At 44.9% G+C, this 27,953-nt stretch overlaps 2 protein-coding genes across 2 annotated transcripts in view; both read right to left on the bottom strand.

The window, feature by feature from the left end:
- Window positions 1-160: 160 nt before the first annotated feature.
- LOC120058507 (immunoglobulin-like domain-containing receptor 2) lies at window positions 161-26,859 on the bottom strand. The gene is made up of 9 exons (XM_039007220.1): window positions 26,746-26,859; window positions 21,673-22,002; window positions 20,488-20,607; window positions 10,360-10,416; window positions 9,027-9,173; window positions 8,718-8,882; window positions 5,659-5,860; window positions 4,725-5,445; window positions 161-1,296 (listed from the first exon to the last, which is right to left on the bottom strand). Exons 1-9 carry the CDS (start codon window positions 26,786-26,788, stop codon window positions 1,261-1,263), a joined length of 1,821 nt encoding a protein of 606 aa, XP_038863148.1. The 5' UTR covers window positions 26,789-26,859; the 3' UTR covers window positions 161-1,260.
- Window positions 26,860-27,160: 301 nt separating this feature from the next.
- The window catches only part of LOC120057995 (cell surface A33 antigen-like), a 7,837-nt gene continuing 7,044 nt past the window's right edge, over window positions 27,161-27,953 (bottom strand). Inside the window, exon 7 of the mRNA XM_039006481.1 lies at window positions 27,161-27,953. This exon is cut by the window's right edge and continues 1,010 nt beyond it. The gene's annotated coding sequence lies outside the window, so the exon portion shown is untranslated.

Below are 27,953 nucleotides of genomic sequence, written 5' to 3'. Positions count from 1 at the left end.
TGGAAGAGCTGTTTATGTCTGTGGTGTTTGTGTGTGTAAATAAAGTAATGAGCAAGCACTGTGTGTGTATTAAGCGGTTAACATAGATTGCGATAAGAAACACACGCAACACATCCAATGTAAACAATCATAAAAGGGCATAGTAATCACACACAATGGCACAATCTAAGATAGTGTGTTTATATCAAAATCAATGTCAAACAAGTGAAATACAAACATCTGCTATGGCTGAATGGCAGTTTCAAAACACAGTTACCTGTGGCCAATAACGGCATGTCCAATTAATACTGTGGGCTAATAAAGAATACTATTACAGTGCAATTGCAAATCTGTAATATAAATTCAAGCTCAGTAGGTACAGTACATTTACAGTAGGTACAGTACATGACACACACACACACACACACACACACACACACACACACACACACACACACACACACACACACACACACACACACACACACACACACACACACACACAATGAAGGCAGGTGAACCTGAGTTGTCTTTTTCATGGCACAATTGACACCTATTATATGTTTCTTATAGTCTGATGAAATGTATGACACGTGGGGGAGCATTGGATTTACAATTATAATGGTAAGTTGGCATATAGTTGTTTAGAATTGATCAAAACAATCCTGAACTTAACACACATCAATTGATCATATGAAGTTTCTTTGATGACTGCTTTCCTTTTCTTTAACCCCTTATCTTAGCTCTGCCTCCACACCTAATCAATACCTATCAATCTATCCCTACCAATAGCCCTAATCGTATCATTGTTGTCAGCGTAACTTCACGGGAACTAGCTTTCACCGTGCTTTATAGGTGAGAGAGGGGGACTGCTCTGTGGAATGCATGGTTTGAGTTTCACAGATAAATCTAAATATGGACATACAGTACAGTACACATCCACACAAATGCTTCACACCCACGTTGCAGCCATACATACCCATTCAAACGGTGTGTATGTAATGCATCTACGCTCAACACACATACAAACAAAATGGTGTCCAAATGTTCCTTAAATCAATGCATAAACAATGCACGTTCCATTGTCTTCTCGTGATCCATGCAAGGTGCCTCCCTTCTGTGGATGGAAACCTTCTATTAGATAAGCCTCTTCAGGTTGTTGATGATGAGGATGATCAGTTAGTCACTCCCAGGCTGATGCATGATGTTTTAAGTGAGTGATGTGTGATTCTCAATGCTGGCAGTGCTGTGCAGGCACAGGCTTGAGTTCTCTCTGGTGTGTCACACTATGAGAGAGTCTCTGCTCAGAGCAGGGGTCTGTTAAAAGAAAAACACCAAGAGCCATGTTAGAGACCATGCAATCATGCCACTCATGCTTGACTAGTCAGGCCTGGTCAGTGAGGCAATGTGGGAATCCACAGCAATCATGCTCGATTAGTCAGGCCTGGTCAGTGAGGCAATGTGGGAATCCACAGCAATCATGCAGCTCATGCTCTGTTAGTAATGTCTGCGAGTGAGTACCACGAGAACATGATACAATCACATACAGAACATGCATTATTTTTGGTATTAAGATTTGACCTTTTACCTTTGAAATAAAGCATTAAACTTGAGGATGTTTTCTTGACTACATTATTTACGAAATATTGATCTAAATTACAACATCAAAATAGTGCTTTCCGCCTCTCTTTTCACATAACAACCAATCAATATGAAATACTGTTAAAAAATGTTTTGATTTATACAGCGCATTTGGAAAGTCTTCAGACCCCTTCCCTTTTACCACATTTTGTTACGTTACAGCCTTATTCTAAGATTGATTAAATAAATGTTTTTCCTCATCAATCTACACACAATAATGGCTCCTGAGTGGTGCACCGGTTTAAGGCATTGCATCTCAGTCCTAGAGGCGTCACTACCGACCCTGGTTCGATTCAAGGCTGTCTCACAACCGGCCGTGATTGGGAGTCCCATAGGGCGGTGCGCAATTGGCCCAGTGTCGTCCGGGTTAGGGGTTGGCCGTCATTGTAAATAAGAATTGTTCTTAACTGACTTGCCTAGTTAAACAAAGGTTAAATACTTTAAAAAAATGCCCCATAATGGAAAAGCGAAAACAGGTTTTTAGAAATGTTTGCAAATGTATAAAAACCAAAAAACGGAAATACTTTATTTACATAAGAATTCATACCCTTTGCTATAAGACTCGAAATTGAGCTCAGGTGCATCCGGTTTCCATTTATCATCCTTGAGATTGTAGATTGTAGAAAGTCCACCTGTGATAAATTCAATTAATTGGACATGATTTGGAAAGGCACACACCTGTCTTTATAAGGTCCCACAGTTGACAGTGCATGTCAGAGCGAAAATCAAGCCCACAAAGGACTTGTCTGTAGAGCTCAGAGACAGGATTGTTTCAAGGCACAGATATGGGGAAGGGTACCAAAAAAGGTATGCAGCATTGAAGGTCCTCAAGAACATAGAGGCCTCCATCATTCTGAAGTGGAAGAAGTTTGGAACCAGCAAGACTCTTCCTAGATCTGGCCGCCCGGCCAAACTGAGCAATCGGGGGAGAAAGGCCTTGGTCAGGGAGGTGACCAAGAACCCGATGGTCACTCTGACAGAGCTCCAGAGTTCCTCTGTTGAGAACCTTCCAGAAGGATAACCATTTCTGCAGCACTCCACCAATCAGGCCTTTATGGTAGAGTGGTCAGACGGAAGCCACTCCTCAGTAAAAGGGACATGACAGCCAGCTTGGAGTTTGCCAAAATCCACCTAAAGGACTCTCAGACCATGAGAAACCAAGATTGAACTCTTTGGCCTGAATGCCAAGCGTCACATCTGGAGGAAACCTGGCACTATCCCGACTGTAAAGCATGGTGGTGGCAGCATCATGCTGTGGGGATGTTTTTCAGTGGCAGGGACTAGGAGACTAGTCAGGATCGAGGGAAAGATGAACGGAGCAAAGTACAGGGAGATCCTTGATGAAAACCTGCTCCAGAGCGCTCAGGACCTCAGACTGGGGTGAACATTTACCTTCCAACAGGACAATGACCCTAAGCACACAGCCAAGATAACACAGGACTGGCTTCGGGACAAATCAAATCAAATGTATTTATATAGCCCTTCTTACATCAGCTGATATCTCAAAGTGCTGTACAGAAACCCAGCCTAAAACCCCAAACAGCAAGCAATGCAGGTGTAGAAGCACAGTGGCTAGGAAAAACTCCCTAGAAAGCCCAAAACCTAGGAAGAAACCTAGAGAGGAACCAGGCTTTGAGGGGTGGCCAGTCCTCTTCTGGCTGTGCCGGGTGGAGATTATAACAGAACATGGCCAAGATGTTCAAATGTTCATAAATGACCAGCATGGTCAAAGTCTCTCAATGTCCTTGAGTGGCCCAGCCAGAGCCCGGACTTGAACCCGATCAAATATATCTGGAGAGACCTGAAAAAGCTGTGCAGCGACACTACCCATCCAACCTGACAGAGCTTGAAAGGATCTGTAGAGAGGAATAGGAGAAACTCCCCAAATACAGGTGTGCCAAGCTTGCAGAGTCATACCCAAGAAGACTCAAGGCTGTAATCGCTCCCAAAGGTGCTTCAACAAAGTACTGAGTTAAGGGTCTGAATACTTACTATGTAAATGTGAAATTTCAGATGGTTTTTTTTTAGTTGCTAAAATAAAATAAAGTTTTTGCTTTGTCATTATGGGGTATTGTATGTAGATTGATGAGGGGGACAAACTTTTTAGAATAAGGCTGTAACGTAACAAAATATGGAAGAAGTCAAGGGATCTGAATACTTTCCGAACGCACTGTAAATATTGAACAAAAATATAACCGCAACATGTAACAATTTCAACGATTTTACTGAATTACAGAACAAAAAAGGAAATCAGTCAATTTAAATAAATTAATTAGCACCTAATCAATGAATTTCACGGGCAGGGGCGCAGCCACGGTTGGTGCTGGGAGGGCATAGGCCCTCCCACTGGGGAGCCAGGCCCAGCAAATCAGAATTCGTTTTTTCCCCACAAAAGGGCTTTATTACAGACAGAAATACTTCTCAGTTTCATCAGCTGTCCGGGTGGCTGGTCTCAGACAATCCCGCAGGTGAAGAAACCGGATGTGGGCTGGCATGGTTACATGTGGTCTGCGGTTGTGAGGCCAGTTGGACGTACAGCCAAATTCTCTAAAACAACGTTAGAGGCGGCTTATGGTAGATAAATTAACATTCAATTCTCTGGCAACAGCTCTGGTGAACATTCTTGCAGTCAGTATGCCAATTGCACACTCCCTCAATTTGAGACATCTGTGGCATTGTGTGACAAAACTGCACATTTTAGAGTGGCCTTTTACTGTCCCCAGCACAAGGTGCACCTGTGTAATGATCATGCTGTTTAATCAGCTTCTTTATATGCCACACCTGTCAGCTGGATCGATTATCTTGGCAAAGGAGAAATGCTGACTAACTTCAGAAAAATAACTTTTTGTGCATGTGGAATATTTCTGGGATCTTTTATTTCAGCTCATGAAACATGGGACCAACACTTTACATGTTGCGTTTATATTTTTGTTGAATATAGTTTAAAAAAACAACACCCACAAATAAAGATGATCTAACCATCATGGGTTTAAAGTTGGTGGTCTGTTAGACCTACTGGACTTACTACCTCTGAGCTCTTGTAGCTGGGATAACCTGAGAGTGGTAGGGTGTTCTTCAACATGACCCTCCTACAGGTAACTCACCATATTTCGGTTGTTGTCCCTGTCCTCTCTGCCTGCCTGTATGGTGTGGGCCAGTCCTTTAGGGGGACGGGTATAGGAGAACGATTGCATGGCCTGGTCAGTGGTGCTGTATCGTTCTGAGGGCGATTTGACCATGCGGTAACGTTCAGTGGTTGGGTTGACCATCCGGTACCTTTCCATCTCTAGCTCTGAGTATGGAGGCAAAGGGTCATCCTCCTCGGGCCTGTTGGTAGGTGACCGGCTGTAGAAACCGTCGCTGCCCTTGCCCTTTGAACTGCCCTTGGAGGGAGTGTCACTGTCCTCGTCAACCCGCCCCTTTCCTCTCTCCCCCTTCTCTCCTGCTCTCCCCCTCGCCTTGCGCTCCAATAAGTTGTTGAGGAAGGCGTCATCGTAACCCCTCCGCCCCTGGGTGTGCTGGTGGGGGCGAGAGGGGAGATCGTCCCACATGTCCCTCTTCTTCTGCGGAGGTGGGCTGCGGCGGGGGTGCCAGTCATCATCCCTGTCTCCATGGAAACGGCGTGAGGGGCTGTGGTCCCGGTACGGGGGGTAGTGCTCTCGCCCCCGTAGTTCCAGGTCGTAGTCCCTGTCCTGGTCACGGGGGTCGCCCCTCCGGGCACGGGGGCCGTAGGACATAGCAAATTCCTCCAGCTCATCCAGAGAGCCAGTACGCCCCCTGGAGCCCAATGTCCTCCTCTCCAGGTGCACAGAGCGAGGGTTCCACCTGGAAAACAGGGAAGACAGGGGGAATCAGAGTATATAACAGATACACAAATGCAGACAGACAGTGTTAACTAGCATTTTAGTCCTACATTGAATACAACATAATCAGCAATGAAATATCCAATATCTATACAACATCCTATTCTCTCTCTTACACACACACACCGGGTCAGAAAATGTGAGTACTTTAGATACAGTTCAAACTCAGTGGTACCTGCTGTCTTGCTCGTCATCAGTGTGGTTGCCACGGTAATGCCTGGGTCGACGACTGTTGTGCACAGGAGCTGCCGTGAGCTCTGATTGGTCATCGAGGTCAGCGATGGATGGGAGAGCTTTCATCTGGACTGTCCGATAGGTCTGCCGGAAATCCGTGTCCCATCCCTCATGCAGAGAGCTGAGCTCTGATAGGCTACTGGCTGCTGGGACAACACATCACTATGGAGACCGTTACTGCTTTCAAGACATTTTTTCAATGTTATAAATGAACTGTTTCCACAGCACATTTCTTTGCAACAGGGTTCTATTTACAGCATGTTTATGCTTCAACACTTCTAATCCAATCACAGACACATCATCAAATATCACCCCTAATGCAAACAACATCTGATAGCCATAGACATCTGTGTAAATATAGATTGGTTATTTTCAAAGCAAATGCTTTTGCTGATGGCCCTCATCGTACAGATAGATGTAGGATCTTAATTACAAGTTCTCACAGTCTCACATCAGAATGAGATGTTCATCCATGTTTCTCAAATGTAAAATGTCTAAGTTGTTCCAGGCGTTTTAAGGTTAGGCATTAACTTTGAATGTTTAAGCTAAGGATTAAGGTTTGTGATTGGCTTAAAACAAACATTTTAAAAACAACTTTCTATCGCTGGATTTGACCATTCAACCTTTGGAATCAGAGGCAGAAAGTTATGCCCATCCACCATCCCCGTCCACAACCCAAACCGACTTGAAGGTAACAGTGCTCACTGTTGCCCCTAGTGGCCGGTTTTAACATCATCTCCCGAATGTCCACAGACATGGATGGATGTCGAATACTGACTAGTATCACGGGTGACCTGCCTGAATTTGATCACCCAACAAGAATTTAAAACTTGTAGAGTATTCAAGGTTTAAAAAGGCTTCTAAAGTTTGTAATTTCCACTGATTTGTCCTAACAAAAAATGTATCAGAAATGTCCGTGAATTATAATCCACACAATAATTCACATTTCCTGTTGCTGCAGGATTATTTTCCATGCTCTTAGTTTGGGAGAGACATTATAAAAGGTATCTGAGCCAATTATGAAGTGACTATATGTCACATAGAAACAGAATGCATAAAATGAGAATTGATTCCGTGGAACACAACCAGCTTTTGTCCGCTATCTTGGAATTTCGAATGACAATATGCTTTACACTGCACTACACAAATGTCTGTGTGCTTAAAACAAAGCACTATGGATACCTTCTTACACTGCCACTGGTATGTTAATGAACTTAACATGTGAAATACAGAACCATACAATATTTTAGTTTCTGATAAAAAAGCAACAGTCCAGTCAATTTACAAGAATATATATATATTTTTGTTGCCATTTAACAGATGCTCTTATCCAGAGCGACTTACAGTTAGTGCGTTCATCTACAGATAGCTTGGTGGGACAACCACATATCACAGGCAGAGGAAGTAAATGCCTCAATATCGTAGCTATCAGTAGAGTCAGAGCTAGAAGGGAGGAGGGGGGGTCAAGTACAAGTGCTGGTTAAGTGTTTTTTGGGGGGGGGGTTGTTGTGAGGGAAGGATTATTTAAGATACTCTTTGAAGAGGTAGGGTTTCAGATGTTTTTCGGAAGATGGGCAGGGACTCTGCTGTCCTAGCTTCAGGGGGAAGCTGGTTCCACCACCGGGGTGCAAGGACAGAGAAGAGCTTGGACTGGGCTGAGCGGGAGCTGCCCTCCCGGAGGGTGCACTGATGTCTTTCAGCGATGGTAAATCTTCATCCATGGCCAAAGGTGTTCTGAAGACATCACCATCCCACCCCAACGGTCGGTCTGATCTCATGGTATAACTATATGAAAGTCTACTTTAAAACATTACGATAACACAGAAAACAAGTTTGTACTTACTAATGTTGACAGAAAGAAGTTTACAAGTGGATAATAAATCATTTCTATGATAGTTTATAGGCAGTTTATAGGTAGTTCTTCAAATGTTACCAAACTTTATTTGACTGATTCGACACAGATGGATTCTCTCAGCAGATGGTGTTGATGACATTTAGTGTAATCAGGGTTGGTTTGTTACAAATGGGGAAATGAATAGTTAATAGAGAATGTAATGAAGGGTTTCTGATGAGGATGAAACCAACCTCTACTAACAATGATACACACCAACCCATCCCCACACCAACCCAACCCATCCCTACACCAACCCAACCCATCCCTACAAACACACACACACACACCAACCCATCCCCACACCAACCCAACCCATCCCCACACCAACCCAACCCATCCCTACACCAACCCAACCCATCCCTACAAACACACACACACACACCAACCCCCCCCCCCCACACACACACCAACCCCCCCCCCCCCCCCCCACACACACACACACACCAACCCATCCCCACACCAACCCAACCCATCCCTACACCAACCCAACCCATCCCTACAAACACACACACACACACACACACACACACACACACACACACACACACACACACACACACACACACACACACACACACACACACACACACACACACACACCAACCCATCCCCACACACACACACACACCAACCCCCCCCCCCACACACACACACAAACACCAACCCATCCCCACACACACACCAACCCCCCCCCCCCCCCCCCCCCCACACACACACACACACACCAACCCACCCCCCCCACACATACAAACACCAACCCATCCCCACACACACACACACACACACACCAACCCACCCCACACACACAAACACCAACCCATCCCCACACACACACACCAACCCACCCCCCCCACACACACAAACACCAACCCATCCCCACACACACACACCAACCCACCCCCCCCCCCCCCCCCACACACACACACACACACACCAACCCAACCCAACCCATCCCCACACACACACACACACAAACACCAACCCATCCCATCCCCCTCACCACACACACACACATCATGCAAAACTACATTTCCCACAATGCACAGTGGCTTGTCCAGTTCCTGCAGTCGGACAGGACGAGCCCAGGTGTGGGGCGGGTCACTCACCCCCAGCCAAGTTGTTCTCCACTGAGGGGAGGGAGACCATCTTAGGTTCCGCGAGGGACGGCGGGGCGAAGGGGACCATGGTGGGGACCCCAGGGATGCAGTAAGGGGGGTACACAACAACCTGGGGAGGCTGGCCCCTCTTTACCATCTTCCCCGCCTCATAGACTGGAAAACACCGACAAATGTAAGACTGTGTAAGACCGCTAGTGAATGTAAGACCATGTGTGTGTGTGTGTGTGTGTGTGTGTGTGTGTGTGTGTGTGTGTGTGTGTGTGTGTGTGTGTGTGTGTGTGTGTGTGTGTTACTCACGGTGGAGTGGGCAGCAGCAGGTGTCGGGGCAGCAGCAGCAGCGGAGGTAGCAGCAGCAGGAGTGAGGGCAGCACTGACACCAGCAGATCCCCATCAACAACAGGAACAGGATACTGCCCAGGACTACAGATCCCACAAACACCCACTCTGGAACACAGACACAGATCAATGAGACTACACATCCCACAAACACCCACTTTGGAACACAGACACAGATCAATGAGACTACACATCCCACAAACACCCACTCTGGAACACAGACACAGATCAATGAGACTACACATCCCACAAACACCCACTTTGGAACACAGACACAGATCAATGAGACTACACATCCCACAAACACCCACTCTGGAACACAGACACAGATCAATGAGACTACAGATCCCACAAACAGTAGAGATACACATCTTGTTACTTGAGTGAGTTACTACATGTTACTTACTACAGCTACATCTTCTGCATGTCTGTCCTCTCTCCACATCCGTAAAAACCATTGACATTTATGGTAATAATAACCCTCCAATGTTCAGGGTGTAGAGAGGCAGGGCTTGCTGGCTTATCACAGCCTCACGTCACTAAAGCATCCCAACACTAATGATGAACTTCCTCTGGCCGTGACCAAAAAACGACAAACACGCCACTTTAGTCAGACCCTTGTGAAAACACACATCCCAAGTGGACCTCTTCAGAGAGAGATCTCATCTTCAAAAGAGAGAGGGCATAGAGTTTCTTGTGAATAAGTCCTGTAGCAAGAATATGATTGTGACAGTGAGAGTGAGTTAATGCTTGACTGTGCAGAGGCGGAATATAAGACGAGGCAACGAGCTGATTTGTCCTTTACTCTGCAGTTGTTAAGTCATTCAAGATTCACAGAAGCTGATTGTACAGTGAGAGAACAGGGTGAGCAGAGCCAGAGCAGGTGATGCCACCGAAGGGAACAGGTAAGGAAGGAACAGGTGGGGGGAAAAGGCAGCCATTTTTGGCACACACACACACACAAACTGACACACACACACACACACACACACACACACACACACACACACACACACACACACACACACACACACACACACACACACACACACACACACACACACACACAGACACACACGCACACACACACAAACTGACACACACACACACACACACACACACACACACACACACACACACACACACACACACACACACACACACACACACACACACACACACACACACACACACACACACACACACACACACACACACACACACACACAGAGACACACACACACACACAGACAGACAGACAGTAGCCAGTGGGTGAGGAAGCAGGCAGCCGTACCTGGCATAATCTCCACATCAAACTCAGGCAGGAGATCGTCCAGCACACCTGTCCTACCTGCAGAGAGAAGGAGAGCAAGAGGTGAGGAGCTGCAGACAGGAAGTAGCAGTGGGCAGAGGTCAAAGGTGAGGCAAATCAGCCAAACAGATGGAGTTATTGACTAAGAGTCATGCATAGAGATTACCAGACAGATTAATCGAAAGAAAAGTAGAGGAAAAGAACAGTCAAAGTATTCTTTAATACCTGATTCTAAAGCCAAAGTGATCATCGTCATCATTAATCATTTCCCATGATTCAAGTTAATAGGAGTGAAGACAAAGTTCAAAGTGTCACGCTAATAGATCTTCACACCCACTTCACACACACTACCCCAGGCTAGGGGGGGGATGGGAAAATGGGAACCAAGTGTAACGGGGACACCCATTTCACACACACTACCCCAGGCTAGGGGGGGATGGGAAAATGGGAACCAAGTGTAACGGGGACACCCATTTCACACACACTACCCCAGTCTAGGGGGGATGGGAAAATGGAAACCAAGTGTAACGGGGACAGACACTTCACACACACTACCCCAGTCTAGGAGGGGGGTGGGGGGGTGGGAGCCGAGTGTAACGGGGACAGACACTTCACTGAAGCATTCTGGGACACCAATTAATCATTAGAGCTCATAGGGGAAAGAGGGTCAGACGAACGCTATCGCCATGGTAACAACGGCTGCTTTGTTTCTGCTAAACGGTGAGAGAGAGGCACACAGAGGAGACAGAATAGTTAAGGGAGATAAAGACAGAGAGTGAGAGAGACAGAGGAGACAGAATGGTTAAGGGAGATAAAGACAGAGAGTGAGAGAGGCACACAGAGGAGGAGACAGAATGGTTAAGGGAGATAAAGACAGAGAGTGAGAGAGGCACACAGAGGAGACAGAATAGTTAAGGGAGAAAAAGACAGAGAGTGAGAGAAGGATAAAGGGCAATGGAGAGAGAGAGAAATAGAAAGAAAGAATGGTGTTGAAATGGGACCATGCCCTCACCCAAACGCCAAAATAAGATAACTAATCTCTACGTTTATCTCTTTAGACAGGTTCAACGGGGATGCTAAAATACCTGGTTTACACACATGAAGTGTGTTTGTGTGTTTGTGTAGGCCTACATATAAATACTAAATTGAGTGTGAATGGCCTCTTTAGTTCAACAGGTCTGCTAGCTGTAGTTCAACAGGTCTGCTAGCTGTCGGGGCAGACTAAACTCCCACGGCCAGACAGGCTCCAGCCCATGCTGAGTAGGCAGTAGTCAGAGAGAAGTTTCACACTCCTCTCGTCTGATAAAACACACACACACACACACACACACACACACACACACACACACACACACACACACACACACACACACACACACACACACACACACACACACACACACACACACACACACACACACACACACACACACACACACACACTGATCCTACCACCCTGCTCTGGCACTTAGTCATATAAACCCAGCTGAGCTCAGTAACCTGAGAGAGGGAGAAACTATGTGCCTCTGAGAGGGGAAGGAGGTGAAGGAGGATGGGAGAGAGGGAGAGAAAGAAAGGGGAGAAACTATGTGCCTCTGAGAGGGGAACAAGGTGAGGGAGGAGACGGAGGGTTTCCACGAGTTACCACAGCCACAAAGTCAAAATTGGCTATATCGTAAAAATGTATGTAAACAAAAATGTGCTTTTTGGTCTTAAGGTTAGGGTTAGGCATAAGGTTAGCATTGTGGTTAAGGTTAGGGTTAGGCATAAGGTTAGCATTGGGGTTAAGGTTAGGGTTAAGGTTAAATTTAAAATCACATTTTAAGAAGATAAATTGTAGAAAAAGGCAAGGTTTATGACTTTGTTGTTGTGGTAACTAGTGACGACCGGAAGGGAGGGAGGGGAGAAACTATGTGCCTCAGAGGGGAAGGTGAGGGATGAGAGGAGGGAGGGAGAGAGAGAAGGAGAGAAGACACAATGATAAGAAGACAGGGGGAAGAACCGGTAGAGGAAAAATAGGTGCTTCAGAGTAGAATACCAAAAAATAAAAAGCTGTGAAAAATGTAGTTATGAGAAAGAGAGGAGAGGAGAAGGAGAGAGGGAGGGAAGCGGAGAGAAAGACAACAGAAGGAGAGAGGGAGGGAAGTGGAGAGAAAGACAACAGAAGGAGAGAGGGAGGGAAGCGGAGAGAAAGACAACAGAAGGAGAGAGGGAGGGAAGCTGAGAGAAAGACAACAGAAGGAGAGAGGGAGGGAAGCTGAGAGAAAGACAACAGAAGGAGAGAGGGAGGGAAGCGGAGAGAAAGACAACAGAAGGAGAGAGGGAGGGAAGCTGAGAGAAAGACAACAGAAGGAGAGAGGGAGAGAAGCGGAGAGAAAGACAACAGAAGGAGAGAGGGAGGGAAGCTGAGAGAAAGACAACAGAAGGAGAGAGGGAGGGAAGCTGAGAGAAAGACAACAGAAGGAGAGAGGGAGGGAAGCTGAGAGAAAGACAACAGAAGGAGAGAGGGGGGGAAGCTGAGAGAAAGACAACAGAAGGAGAGAGGGAGGGAAGCTGAGAGAAAGACAACAGAAGGAGAGAGGGAGGGAAGCGGAGAGAAAGACAAAAGAATGAGAGATGGAGGGAAGCTGAGAGAAAGACAACAGAAGGAGAGAGGGAGGGAAGCTGAGAGAAAGACAACAGAAGGAGAGAGGGAGGGAAGCTGAGAGAAAGACAACAGAAGGAGAGAGGGAGGGAAGCTGAGAGAAAGACAACAGAAGGAGAGAGGGAGGGAAGCTGAGAGAAAGACAACAGAAGGAGAGAGGGAGGGAAGCGGAGAGAAAGACAACAGAAGGAGAGAGGGAGGGAAGCGGAGAGAAAGACAACAGAATGAGAGAGGGAGGGAAGCGGAGAGAAAGACAACAGAAGGAGAGAGGGAGGAAAGCGGAGAGAAAGGGAGAACAGAAGGAGAAAAGGAGGGAATCTGAGAGAAAGAGGAACGACTGTAGAAGGAGACAGTTTAGCCCCACCATGTTGGCACAGTCATCTGTGCGCTATGCACTGAGCTCTCCTAGCCCTCAACAGTCATATAAATACAGCAGACAGTAACCTGAGAGAGAGAAGGGAGACTGGCCCCACTCGGTGAGAGGAGTAGGAGGAGGGTTCTCCACATAAACAGACTAACTCTGAAGGAATTAAAATGGGTTCAACAACTCAAACTCTGGTGGTGTGTGTACAAAGCCAAAGTCAGCTCGTCTGCTGTCCCACCACACCACTGACCCTTAACATGCGACACCACTGACCCTTAACATGCGACACCACTGACCCTTAACATGCGACACCACTGACCCTTAACATGCGACATCACTGACCCTTAACATGCGACTCCACTGACCCTTAACATGCGACTCCACTGACCCTTAACATGCGACACCACTGACCCTTAACATGCGACATCACTGACCCTTAACATGCGACACCACTGACCCTTAACATGCGACTCCACTGACCCTTAACATGCGACATCACTGACCCTTAACATGCGACACCACTGACCCTTAACATGCGACTCCACTGACCCTTAACATGCGACACCACTGACCCTTAACATGCGACACCACTGACCCTTAACATGCGACACCACTGACCCTTAACATGCGACACCACTGACCCTTAACATGCGACTCCACTGACCCTTAACATGCGACACCACTGACCCTTAACATGCGACACCACTGACCCTTAACATGCGACACCACTGACCCTTAACATGCGACACCACTGACCCTTAACATGCGACTCCACTGACCCTTAACATGCGACACCACTGACCCTTAACATGCGACACCACTGACCCTTAACATGCGACACCACTGACCCTTAACATGCGACACCACTGACCCTTAACATGCGACTCCACTAACCCTTAACATGCGACACCACTGACCCTTAACATGCGACACCACTGACCCTTAACATGCGACACCACTGACCCTTAACATGCGACACCACTGACCATCAGGGGTAGCAGGTAGCCTAGTGGTTAGAGCATTGGGCCAGTAACCGAAAGGTTGCTTGATCGAATCCCTGAGCTGACAAGGTAAAAATCTGTAGTTCTGCCCCTTAACAAGGCAGTAAACTCACTGTTCCCCGGTGTGCCGCCATTGTAAATAAGAATTTGTTCTTAACTGACTTGTCTCGTTAAATAACATTTACATGCTACGCCACTGACCCTTTACATGTTTTAGTCTCGCCCCCCCCAACAAAAATGTTGCCATTGAAACACCTTAAGAAGTGGATTACATAGCTCACAACAATTAACTAGAATGTGTAATTACCTTTTTCCACATAGGTACTCTATGTTGTGAGCTCTATGTTCTGTAGCCTATGTCTACCTGGCCTATACTGACACTAAATTTGAGGTTATAAAGGTTTATATATGGCTATGTCAGGGTTATGTCTGTTGTTTTACAACGGTAAGCTCAGCCAAACAATAGGTCCTCTCAGAGAGGATCAGAACCATGCAGAGCAGCAGCGTTGTCATGGCAGCAGTTGTAAGTGCACTTTGGAATGTAGAGCCGGGACATTTATAATAAAGCACATCACTACGAACCATATCAAACAAACACATACACTTACTTACACTAGGTGCTGTGGTTAGGTTCAGAAAGTGAGAGAAGACAATAAATAAGTGTTTCCTATTCCCACAACTCCCAACTTCCAAATCCTTTCAGACAATCCTTTTTCAAACAGAAATTTGCATCCTGTAGCACAAACTCCCCAAAATTCTGGGACACTGTAAAGGCCATGGAGAATAAGAGCACCTCTTTCAGCTGCCCACTGCACTGAGGCTAGGAAACACTGTCACCACCGATAAATCCACAATAATAATTGAGAATTTCAATAAGCATTTTTCTACGGCTGGCCATGCTTTCCACCTGGCTACCCCTACCCTGGTCAACAGTTCTGCACCCCCCACAGCAACTTTCCCAAGCCTCCCCCATTTCTCCTTCACCCAAATCCAGATAGCTGATGTTCTGAAAGAGCTGCAAAATCTGGACCCCTACAAATCAGCTGGGCTAGACAATCTGGACCCTCTCTTTCTAAAATTATCTGCCACAATTGTTGCAACAGCTATTATTAGCCTGTTCAACCTCTCTTTCGCATCGTCTGAGATTGCCAAAGATTGGAAAGCTGCCGCAGTCATCCCCCTCTTCAAAGGGAGAGACACTCTAGACCCAAACTGCTACAGACCTATATCTATCCTACCCTGCCATTCTAAGGTCGACGAAAACCAAGTTAACCTCTATGTTTGGAAAAATAACGTTCCCAAGGTAAACAGACTATTTCTCAGGCCCAGATGCTAGAATATGCATATAATTGACAGATTAGGATAGAAAACACTCTAACGTTTCCAAAACTGTCAAAATATTGTCTGTGAGTATAACAGAACTGATTTTGCAGGTGAAAACCTGAGGAAATCCAACCCGGAAGTGCCTTTAATTTGGAAAAATCCCTGTTCCATTGCCTGCCCCTCCTCCATTTAAAGGGGTATCAACCAGATTCCTCAGGCTGTGACCAGGCTTTAGACATAGTTTCAAGCTTTTATTTTGAAAAATGAGCGAGATTTATCAAAATGCGTGTAACGGTTTTCTTCCAGGGGTGAAGGAGAGGACCAAAGTGCAGCGCGGCTAGTGTTAAACATGTTTAATAAAGAAACAGTAAAACACTACAAACAACAATACAAAATAACAAATGTGCAAAAACCGACACAGACCTATCTGGTGCAGACAATCACAGAGACAGGAAACAAACACCCACAAAATCCCAACACAAAACAAGCCTCCTATATATGATTCTCAATCAGAGACAACGATTACCATCTGCCTCTGATTGAGAACCCACACTAGGCTGACATAGAAACAGACAAACTAGACACACAACATAGAATTCCCACCCAGCTCACGTCCTGACCAACTAAACACATACAAAACAACAGAAAACAGGTCAGGAACGTGACAATGCGTCAGGTGTCCTTTGATTAGTTCCTGCGAGTTGTAGCTCGACATTTTCTTTCTATGTAGTATTGAATAGTTTACCGTCCGGTTGAAATATTATCAATTATGTATGTTAAAAACAACCTGAGGATTGATTATAAAAAACGTTTGACATGTTTCTACGAACATTACGGATACTTTTTGGAATTTTCGTATGCCCTCGTCTGCCCTTCAGGACCGGCACGAGCCTGTGGTTTTCTGAACATAACGCGCAAACCAAATGGAGGTTTTTGGTTATAAAAATCATCTTTATCGAACAAAAATAACATTTATTGTGTAACTGGGAGTCTCGTGAGTGCAAACATCCGAAGATCATCAAAGGTAAGCGATTAATTTTATTGATTTTCTGACTTTCGTGACCAAGCTAATTTGTGGCTAGCTGTTCTTTCTGTTTTGTCTAGTGATTGATAAACTCACAAACACTTGGATTGCTTTCGCTGTAAAGCATATTCTCAAAATCTGACATGATAGGTGGATTAACAACAAGCTAAACTGTGTTTTGGTATATTTCACTTGTGATTTCATGATTATAAATATTTTTAGTATTTCTTTTGAATTTGGCGCTCTGCAATTCAGCGGTTGTTTACGAAAATTATCCCGCTAAAGGGATCCGTGCGTCAAGAAGTTAACAAACAGATCACCGACCATTTCAAATCCCACCGTACCTTCTCCGCTATGCAATCTGGTTTCTGAGCTTTGTCATGGGTGCACCTCAGCCATGCTCAAGGTCCTAAATGATATCCTAAACGCCATCGATAAAAGCCGTATTCATCGACCTGGCCAAGGCTTTCGACTCTGTCAATCACTGCATTCTTATCGACAGACTCAACATCCTTGGTTTCTCAAATGACTGCCTCTCCTGGTTCACCAACTACTTCTCAGACAGAGTTCAGTGTGTCAAATCGGAGGGCCTGTAGTCCGGACCTCTGGCAGTCTCTAGAGTGCCACAGGGTTCAATTCTCGGGACGACTCTTTTCTCTGTAGATATCAATGATGTCGCTCTTGCTGCTGGTGATTCTCGGATCCACCTCTACGCAGGCAACACATTCTGTATACTTCTGGCCCTTCTTTGGACACTGTGTTAATTAATCTCCAGACGAGCTTCAATGCCATCCAACTCTCCTTCCGTGGCCAACAACTGCTCTTAAATGCAAGTAAAACTAAATGCATGCTCTTCAACCAATTGCTGCCCGCACCTGCCCGACCGTCTAGAATCACTACTCTGGACGGTGCTGACTTAGAATATGTGGACAACTACAAATACCTAGGTGTCTGGTTAGACTGTAAGCTCTCCTTCCAGACTCACATTAACTTCTTGACGCTAGGGGTCAGATTTTTTAATTTTTTTAAAATAACGTTCCCAAGGTAAACGGACTATTTCTCAGGTCCAGATCGTAGAATATGCATATAATTTACAGATTAGGATAGAAAACACTCCAAAGTTTCCAAAACTGTCAAAATATTGTCTGTGAGTATAACAAAACTGATTTTGCAGGCGAAAACCTGAGGAAATCTAACCCGGAAGTGATTTATTTTAATTTTTAAATCTGTGTTTCATTTCCCGTATTTCTTCCATTTAAAGGGGTATCAACCAGATTCCTTTTCCAATGGCTTCCTCAGGCTGTGACCAGGCTTTAGACATAGTTTTAGGCTTTTATTTTGAAAAATGAGCGAGATTTTTCAAAACTAGTCAGGTGTCCTTTGATTAGTTCCTGCGCGCGAGAGGGGTAGCTCTCCATTTTATTTCTCTCTTTTATTGAATAGGTTACGGTCCGGTTGAAATATTATCGATTATGTATGTTAAAAACAACCTGAGGATTGATTATAAAAAACATTTGACATGTTTCTACGAACATTACGGATACTTTTTGGAATTTTCGTCGAACAGAACGAGGCTGTAGTTTTCTGAACATAACGCACAACCCAAATTGCGTTTTTTTTGTTATAAAAGTAATATTTATCGAACAAAAAGAACATTTATTGTGTAACTGGGAGTCTTGTGAGTGCAAACATCCGAAGATTATCAAAGGTAAGCGATTAATTGTATTGCTTTTCTGACTTTCTTGACCATGCTAATTTGGGGCTAGCTGTTCTAGCATTGATTGATACACTCACAAAAGCTTGGATTGCTTTCGCTGTAAAGCATATTTTCAAAATCTGACACGATAGGTGGATTAACAACAAGCTAAGCTGTGTTTTGGTATATTTCACTTGTGATTGCATGATTATAAATATTTTTTGTAATATTTTGCGCCCTGCAATTCAGCGGTTGTTTAGGAAAATGATCCCGCTAAAGGGATCCGTAGCGCAGAGAGCTTAAGCATCTCCAATCCAAAATGAAATCTAGAATCGGCTTCCTATTTCGCAACAAAGAATGCTTCACTCATGCTGCCAAACATACCCTCGTTAAACTGACTATCCTACCGTTCCTTGACTTCAGCGATGTCATTTACAAAATAGCATCCAACACTCTACTGCAAATTGGGTGCAGTCTATCACATTGTGTTGCGTTCCCCAGTTTCGGTGTTGTGGTTTGTGTATTTGCAAGTGTGTGTTTCAGGAGATGGCTTCCTGAATTCTCCCCAAGCAGCTGATCCCCGCCCCCTCGTCAAGTTACAGCTGTATCCGATTAGACTCCTTCTGAAGCTATATAAAAGTCAGTGTTCTGTTCAGGAGAAAAGAATGCAGAGAGAGAGAGAGATCATTGCTGAGAGATGGTTGCTGAGAGAGGAGGCTGATGGCTGTGAGGGTGATATACTGTGTTGGTTGTTCTCAGAGGGAGATGATTAGTGTGTCCTGTATTGGTTGAGTGAGAGAGCTGATTGGTTATGTATTTTGTGGATGCAGTGTTTTGATTATTGAAATTGTTTGGATAATTCTGTTTCATTTGTTCCCAGGGGGGAAGGGGAAGGCACCTAGGGAGTGCTTAGGCAAGAGGCCCGCAGGCATACATATACCCGTAGTATATTCACTGTCTTGGCACACTAGGTAAGACCTGGGTGGACCACCCCCTGTATTTTGGTTAGCGCACCAGGTGGTGCTAAGTTAAGTGGTGGGTAGGCAGGTTAGATAGGAGAGGAGGCTTTGACATTTACTTTCTTTGCTTTGGTTCCATCCAGCCCCTTTTCCCCATATTACCGTGTGAAGGAATAAATTCCTAGTAAATGGTAACTTCTCTGCCTTTTGTCATCCTTACTCGCACCTACAGTCCCGTACCTCTTACCTCTTTCACTCCACAGGGAGTTAGTTGTAGCAGGGTGTTGCGTTCCCTCTTAGAGGCGTGCGTAACACAGTGCCATCTGTTTTGTCACCAAAGCCCCATATGCTACCCACCACTGCGACCTGTATGCTCTCGTCAGCTGGCCCTCGCTTCATATTCGTCGCCAAACCCACTGGCTCCAGGTCATCTGTAAGTCTCTGCTAGGTAAAGCCCCGCCTTTATCTCAGCTCACTGGTCACCATAGCAGCACCCACCCGTAGCACGTGCTCCAGCAGGTATATTTCACTGGTCACCCCCAAAGCCAATTCCTACTTTGACCACCTTTCCTTCCAGTTCTCTGCTGCCAATGACTGGAACAAATTGCAAAAATCACTGAAGCTAGAGACTCATATCTCGCTTACTAAGTTTAAGCATCAACTGTCAGAGCAGCTTACAGATCACTGCACCTGTACATAGCCCATCTGTAAATAGCACATCAATCTATCACTCCAGTGTTTAATTGCTAAATTGTAATTATTTCACCACTATTGCCTTACCTCCCTAATCTTACCTCATTTGCACACACTGTATATATACTTTTCTATTGTGTTATTGACTACGTTTGTTTATTCCATGTGTAACTCTGTGTTTGTGTCGCACTGCAGTTGTAAATGAGAACTTGTTCTCAACTGGCCTACCTGGTTAAATAAAGGTGAAAAAAAAAATATGAGAGGACCTCAAAAAAGTAGGACAGAGCCTCAACAGAATGTTAATTTCCGTTCTATCCCTTCCTCTTTGATGTTGAGGTGGCTTGACATCCTGTGTTGAATGTTTACTTCCTGTGTGCTGAGGGGTTCACTTCCTGTGGTCACTCACCCAGCACCAGTAACTCGACCTGGCCCTCGTTCTTCCCCTCCAGGTCGTCAGCGATGACTATCTTACAGAAGTAAACGCCGCTGTCACCCCACTGCAGGTCACCGATCCGCAGGTCCGCCTCTGGACAGGGTCAGATACACAACGGCATACTGTCATAGGATTATATACCCTTAGTCAAACAATATACTGAACCATGCTCAAAGATACATTGACATTTGACACATTCATACATCCTACCGATTCCTATTATGGTTTATGAAACAAGAGGGCGTTTAGCTAAAAGGGACACAAAAGGTTGGTGCTCTCTTTGAAAGGCAGAACAAAGAAGGTGTGTGTTTCCTTTTGATAAGGAGCTCAATGGGGTGGTTCAGGATAAGAGAGGGCAGAGACCACTCCATTGTGAACAGGGGGCAGTGTTAAGGGGATATTTCACCCAAATTACACATTGGTTTCCTTACCTTGTAAGCCGTCTATGGACAAGGTATGACAGCAATCCATGCTTCGGTTTAGTGTCCCTGGCACTGTTTCCAAATGCTAATATTTTAGGATTTGTGGCACAAACCTCATTCAAATCATGGTACCGATATTAGCATTTTTTGCGCATGTTCAAATCACTCCCAAAAATCTCAAATGTATTGTGAATTTCAACAAAGTAATATCCCTTTAATGAAATATCCCTTTAATGTGTGTGTTGTGGAGCCTGGCGTATTGTGAAGGACAGACAGAGAAGTACTATTTGAGGAACAGGAAACGCCAAGCACAAGTATTCACATTTCCTGTTGGGAGACGAATCACACAGGCCATGACGGACCACCGCTTATAACACTAAAGCACTGACATACTGTAACCAGCATTTAAGCGCGTGTGTGTGTCCATGTCTGTGATCGTGTGTGTGTGTGTCCATGTCTGTGTTCTTTGTGTGTGTGTGTGTGTGTGTGTGTCCATGTCTGTGTTCGTGTGTGTGTGTGTCCTTGTCTGTGTTCTTTGGTTGTGTGTGTGTGTGTCCATGTCTGTGTTCGTTGTGTGTGTGTGTCATGTGCGAGTGTGCGCACATCTTCCCTCACAACATATTCACAAGCACCGCCTTCTAGTCATACACACAACAGCTCATTAAACTATAAACACCTCCACACACAATTTAAATGAACACAGCACAAATCAACTCATTAGAAATATTCACAGTACTGTTAACGATGGCGATATCTCGGCCCTTGTAGTGCTCAGCCAGCGTCATGGAGGCACCCTGGCCGGAGGCTACGATGCGGACGGTGCGGCTGGTGTCGGAGCACTCCAGTTGGGCCGCGGCGCCCAGCTCGGACCCCTGGACCCCCAGGCTCTCGGGGAAGGTGAAGGAGTCTTGTGTGCGGTCACGGCAGTAGGACTTGTACCACCACTGCACCACAGGGGTCTGTGTGGAGGGCGTGTGGTACTGGCACTGGAGTACCACGGACTGGAAGAGCATGGCGAAACGCCTCTCCTCCCGAACGATCACCTGCACCCCAGTACACACACAGACTGACACACACAACGAACACGGACACACACACAATGAACACGGACACACACACACACAATGAACACGGACATGGACACACACAAAGAACACGGACACGGACACACACACACACACACAACGAACATGAACATGGACACACACACACACACAACGAACACGGACACACACACAATGGAAGAAAATGAGAGAGAAAGGAGAGGGGGAGAAGTTATTAATTCCAATAATAAAAACAATTCCAGATTGTATTTTCACGGGAAGGTTAAAAACACATGGGGTGGTTCAGGATAAGAGAGGGCAGAGACCACTCCACATACCTATGGATGGAGGAGTAAGAAGGCACGGTGATGTGTCCCATTCTACATATCAAATTACATTTTCAAATTAAAATCAAATCAAATTCTATTTGTCAGATGCTTCATAAACAACAGGTGTGGACTGACAGTGAAATGCTTACTAACAGCAGTCTGCATATAAGGCCTTTAACATACAGTATATTTTGAATAGCCAGTGAAACATGCAAATGGCAAGGAGAGATTAGACTTCCCAGTTGAATGCTCTCCAACACCAGCTTTGAAATGCCCCAGTCCATCATCACTTTAACCAAGCATCTTTGGCTCTTTAAAAAGTACTATATAAGTCCCATGTATAATTATTATTATCATTATTATTGTTCTTATTTTTGTTGTTCTTATTATTATATAGCCTCTACCCATATGTTTTCAATCCAACTCTCCCTTACATACCCCTTGCACATCCAAAAGGTTAAGGGGGATTCCAGACCACTAAACTCACGAGGGGGTTTGTTTGTTTTCTACCCCACAGAGAGCACAGAGCCCATCAGAGACAGACTGCAGAGGTGGAATGCTCCTGATGTTCAGTGGTTCAGATAAAAGGCTGAGAACAGAGAGAATATAGGATAGTGAGACGGAGTGGTGGAAATGGTGTGTGTGTGTGTGTGTGTGCGTGCGTGCGTGCGTGCGTGCGTGCGTGCGTGCGTGCGTGCGTGCGTGCGTGTGTGTAATGATGACTGCAACTCAGTCTCCAAATGGGAGATTACCAAGTGGTGATTTGCACAATATCTAAAAGGGATGAGAGAGAGATGGGATGGGGGCTCCTCTCTCCTGTACACGGGCGGTCACAGAGACTACATTCCGCCGTGCGTGGGGGGCAGGGGCAGGATTGCAGTAGGGAGGTAAGGGGTTATCATAATAAAGAGGAACAGTGAGGGGGCCAGAGTCAGATCAGTATACAGCTCCAACCTGTCCCGTTAGGTCTGGGTGTGGTAGACAGCAGGAACAGACTCCAAACATTTCCCAGTCCCGTTAGTTCTGGGTGGGGCATGCAGCAGGAACAGACTCCAAACGTTTTCCCAGTCCCGTTAGTTCTGGGTGGGGCATGCAGCAGGAACAGACTCCAAACATTTCCCAGTCCTGTTAGTTCTGGGTGGAGCATGCAGCAGGAACAGACTCCAAACATTTCCCAGTCCCGTTAGTTCTGGGTGGGGCATGCAGCAGGAACAGACTCCAAACATTTCCCAGTCCCGTTAGTTCTGGGTGGGGCATGCAGCAGGAACAGACTCCAAACATTTCCCAGTCCCGTTAGTTCTGGGTGGGGCATGCAGCAGGAACAGACTCCAAACATTTCCCAGTCCCGTTAGTTCTGGGTGGGGCATGCAGCAGGAACAGACTCCAAACATTTCCCAGTCCCGTTAGTTCTGGGTGGGGCATGCAGCAGGAACAGACTCCAAACATTTCCCAGTCCCGTTAGTTCTGGGTGGGGCATGCAGCAGGAACAGACTCCAAACATTTCCCAGTCCCATTAGTTCTGGGTGGGGCATGCAGCAGGAACAGACTCCAAACATTTCCCAGTCCCGTTAGTTCTGGGTGGGGCATGCAGCAGGAACAGACTCCAAACATTTCCGTGAAAAGAGGAAATCACAACAAAGGGTTCTACCCAGTGGCTCTCTCCTAGGAGCAGTTTAGGGCATATGAAGGGAATGAGACAAGGAGGGAAGCTGTTTTACACTATGTACTAAAGAGGAGCCAGGGTGACTCACGGTGATGGCCTTCAAATGTTCTAGAGCTCCATTTAGAAGTTGTGACTAATGGCAGATAAATATCTGACCCTGCACCAACGGTTCACCCACTCCTCCTACAGAGTCTGAAGAAGATGTGTTACCTCTAGAGAGAGCAAAACAAATGAGAGAGAGACAGAGGACAGAGACAGAGAGACAGAGGGCAGAGACAGAGAACGAGAGACAGAGGACAGAGAAAGAGAGACAAAGGACAGAGACAGAGAACAAGAGACAGAGAACAAGAGACAGAGGACAAAGACAGAGAGAAAGAGGACAGAGACAGAGAGAAAGAGGACAGAGACAGAGAGAGAGAGAAAGAGAGACAGGGGAAATACAGTGACCCCCTCTCATATCATTACCAAGCCCTGCAATGCAAAGAGCTGAGCAAAGAAAAAAGTCCTCTCATCCAGCTGTTCACAAACCTGTTATACTAACACACTGAAGCCTCAAGACCAGAACATCCAATCAATCATAATAAACCAAATTACAACACAGTCTAAACAAAATTACATTACTTATTGGGAAACATAAGCACAAAGCAAAATGCAGTGCTATCCGGCCCTAAATCGATGGTACACAGTGGCAAACTATTTGACCATGGTTACTGATGAAAACTTTAGAAAAACCTTGACAAAGTACAGGCTCAGAGAGCACAGCCTTGCCATTGAGAAGGGTAGACACAGGAAACCCTGGCTCCCTGTAGAGGAAAGGCTGTGCAACCACTGCACCACAGCAGAACCTGAGACGGAGCTGCATTTCTTGACAAAACAATTAGAGTGTTATTTCCTCAAATTTGAAACCCTTATTGAAGGTTTCAAAGACCTCTCTGATGAGAATAGGCTTCCCGTCCTGTTGGGGGAGGACTTAGAGAGCTGTGGGTTGGCAGCGCACATTATGGCTGCCTGCCATAAGATGAGGGACAGTGTCTGACAGACCAATCAACCTGCACATGTCCTCTACTGTATGCTTATTGTTATTGTTATATGGTTATTTTGACCCTTGATTATTGTTGTTACTGTTGTCTCGTTGACAATACTGATTATTATTATTTTAATATTGTACATTTCCAAAGTAAGCTTTGGCAATAACTACATTGTTACGTCATGCCAATAAAGTAAATTGAACTGAACTGAAATTGTGAGAAAAAGGTGACAGTTCTGTTTGTGTTTGTTTTCATTTTGAATATGAGAGGGATGGAGAAAAAGAAAGTGTGAGGAGAAAGAGACAGGAGGGAGAAGAACCGTGCTCCTAAATCCCGTCCACGGGGTAGCTGTGGCCCTCCCTTTGTCCTTTTGTTCATGGCCCATTGGCCCATTGTTTGGCATTGTAAACCACCCCCCCATCCTGGAGAATCCTGTGTGGACAGTAGAATGGAGGAGGGGGATGGGAGGACTCCAACCAATGAAATAATCTTGTCTGGTCCAGTCGGGTGTGAACAGCCAATTAGCTATTAGAGATTTGAACTAAACCGTTAGACGAGGTCCTTACAGTGTAGTGATAACCACAGGATTCACGTACAACCAAGAAAAACATTGTCACTGTATTGTGGAACCTTTGCTCCAAGGTGTAAGCCTTTCTCAGCATCTCTCTGTTGGAGAACACAAAAAGTGTTCATGCATGAAACCAGGCACTCCTAAACACATTTGTAAACTTCTAAAAACACCCACAAGTGTGACAAAAAATGATGACATAGGCCTACATTTGTACCTATGGTCCCGATTCATCTCACAACAACATAACACTCTTCTCTAATTCATATTCACAACAACAAAATACCAAAAAGGCATGCAACTACCTAACATACACCATTCAAAAGGGGTTTCTTGATGAGTGGGCTACTACACAAAACTCAGGTTTATCATTCAAGTCTACTGGGCTCTTCCTGATTAAATCTCTGAGTCACTCCATGCTTCCTGACCACATCAGACCCTTTCCTCCTTCAACAACTGACACCATTTTCCTGACAGGCATTTCACCACTGACTTGACTTCCTGTCGGGTTTATACACTAGACACAGATTCGTTTTGTATAATTCTACTTTTGTATAATTCTACTCAAAATACTAGATGAAATAATGGTTGCATTTTCTATTCATTTACCAAATTAAAGGTGAAAAATTAGGTAAACAAAACATAGACCACTCCACAAATATTCTCTGTATCAGACTGATCTCCAAAATTATTTTTCATAGTAGACCCTCAGAGTAAGTTATTAAGGTATTATTCTCTGCCTAGTAGATATCTATGTGACCCATTGGAGTGCATGCATACCATGGATATTGTCTGAATAACAGCACCTATTTAAATGATAAATGATGATTTTACTATAGTATATTTCTTATTCCACACATTCCTCCTGTAATTTATGACAAAACATAAAAGCGAAAACAAGAGTAGCTAAAGCTCTTAAAGCAATTCAGACGAACCCCCCAAAACAAGTGGCCAGCCAAAGGTCTGTTTATATAAATCAAAATAAAGAGAGTCCAATAGTCATATTGAGGTTTTAGGTAAAGCAGAGAGGTAGAGGTAGAGAGGTAGAGAGACCCGTTAGACGCTGGAATAAACCCTGAGCTAGAGAGATCAACCGGTTGCGTCCACGGCTTTCTCAGACAGATGACAAAACAACATGTTGAGTGAGGAAACAAACACACACAAAAACGAACATATACCTGTTAAGCACAAAATAATCCATCGATCTAGCAGCCAGTTCATTTTTTGAATAAAAAGTTTCGCAATCAGAGAGAATGAATCCTCATTTTCCTCCTGCCTGTTGTTTGACTCATTCTTTGTCCGCTGAGTGTTGAGAAGAACACCGGGAGAGGCGAAGCGTCAATCGGAGACTAGGGGGAGTGTACCACTTTAACAGAGGGTGAACCCCAACTCCAGACCAAAAACTACATTCAAACAAATATGGTTTACCACCATTTTACCTATAATACTATTACAAGCACATATTTAAATAGATTTGGGATTCAAAACAATATATCTAAACTAATCTCCCCCAAAATCTTAAACCTGCTCCAACTGGTAATTGTACCCATGGAATGAGGTAGAAGAGTCTGGTTTTAAAAGGGGGAAAAATATATTTTATTAATAAAACGGGTGTGATCCTGTGGAATAAAGAAATGAAACAAAAATAATCCTGAGATTTTAGCTCAGTTTTTCCTCCACTTCTTCCCTTTATTATCTTTTTTTTATTTTTATATATATATATGATTCATTTAAATTAATAAAAATGTCGTAATTACATAATGTTCTTCCTTGCCATACACCATACAGTTCATTTATTGATTGGAGAAATTACTAGCAAATAGAACAGGAAATCAGTGCGTTATTTAAAAAAAAATGATTTGATGTAGCCTACTTTCACCACAAAGTAATAATTAAAAGATGTAACACAGGGTCAAAACAATTCCATAATTACACACATACTCAACAGATATTGACCACATGGGGTCATACAACCCAAGGGCACTTGTTTTCATGGTAAAACTTGATTTAGGTCCAGTTGGTTCACACCAACCACAAGGTAATTCATCAACCTCCCTAAAAGATCTGAAAGGAGTTCATCTGAATAGCACGGCAATAGCTTTCTGTTACCCTCATGTAGGAGACTAAGACACAGTAGCTGTTGAAGAGAGGCCTTCACCACCTAGACACAGATCTTGATCCAGTCCTTTCAGGTCTTTACAGGGCCGTGTAGAAGTGACCCATGGGCCATGTTTCAGTTTGGAATTTGGTCTCATCTCATCAAATTAACTTCTGTCCTTGAGCTGTTCTTGTCAAATTAATGTTCTGTATTATGTCATGTTTTGTGTTGACTCCAGAAAGAATAGCTGCTGCTTTTACAACAGTTAATGGGGATGCTAATCAAATA

Source organism: Salvelinus namaycush, chromosome 13, assembly GCF_016432855.1.
Source record: "Salvelinus namaycush isolate Seneca chromosome 13, SaNama_1.0, whole genome shotgun sequence".
NCBI lineage: Eukaryota > Metazoa > Chordata > Actinopteri > Salmoniformes > Salmonidae > Salvelinus > Salvelinus namaycush.
The sequence above is the reverse complement of the archived record's forward strand: the minus strand, read 5'-3'. Positions and strand labels throughout refer to the sequence as shown.

Excerpts from the sequence above, each read along its gene's own strand:
- LOC120058507 (XM_039007220.1), bottom strand. The coding sequence starts at position 26,788 with ATGAACTGGCTGCTAGATCGATGGATTATTTTGTGCTTAACAG. Across the intron at positions 20,608-21,672 it reads AGATATCGCCATCGTTAACA|AGGCGGACCTGCGGATCGGT; the intron begins GTACTGTGAATA and ends GACCCTGTCCAG. Across the intron at positions 5,446-5,658 it reads GATGACGAGCAAGACAGCAG|GTGGAACCCTCGCTCTGTGC; the intron begins GTACCACTGAGT and ends CCTGTTTTCCAG.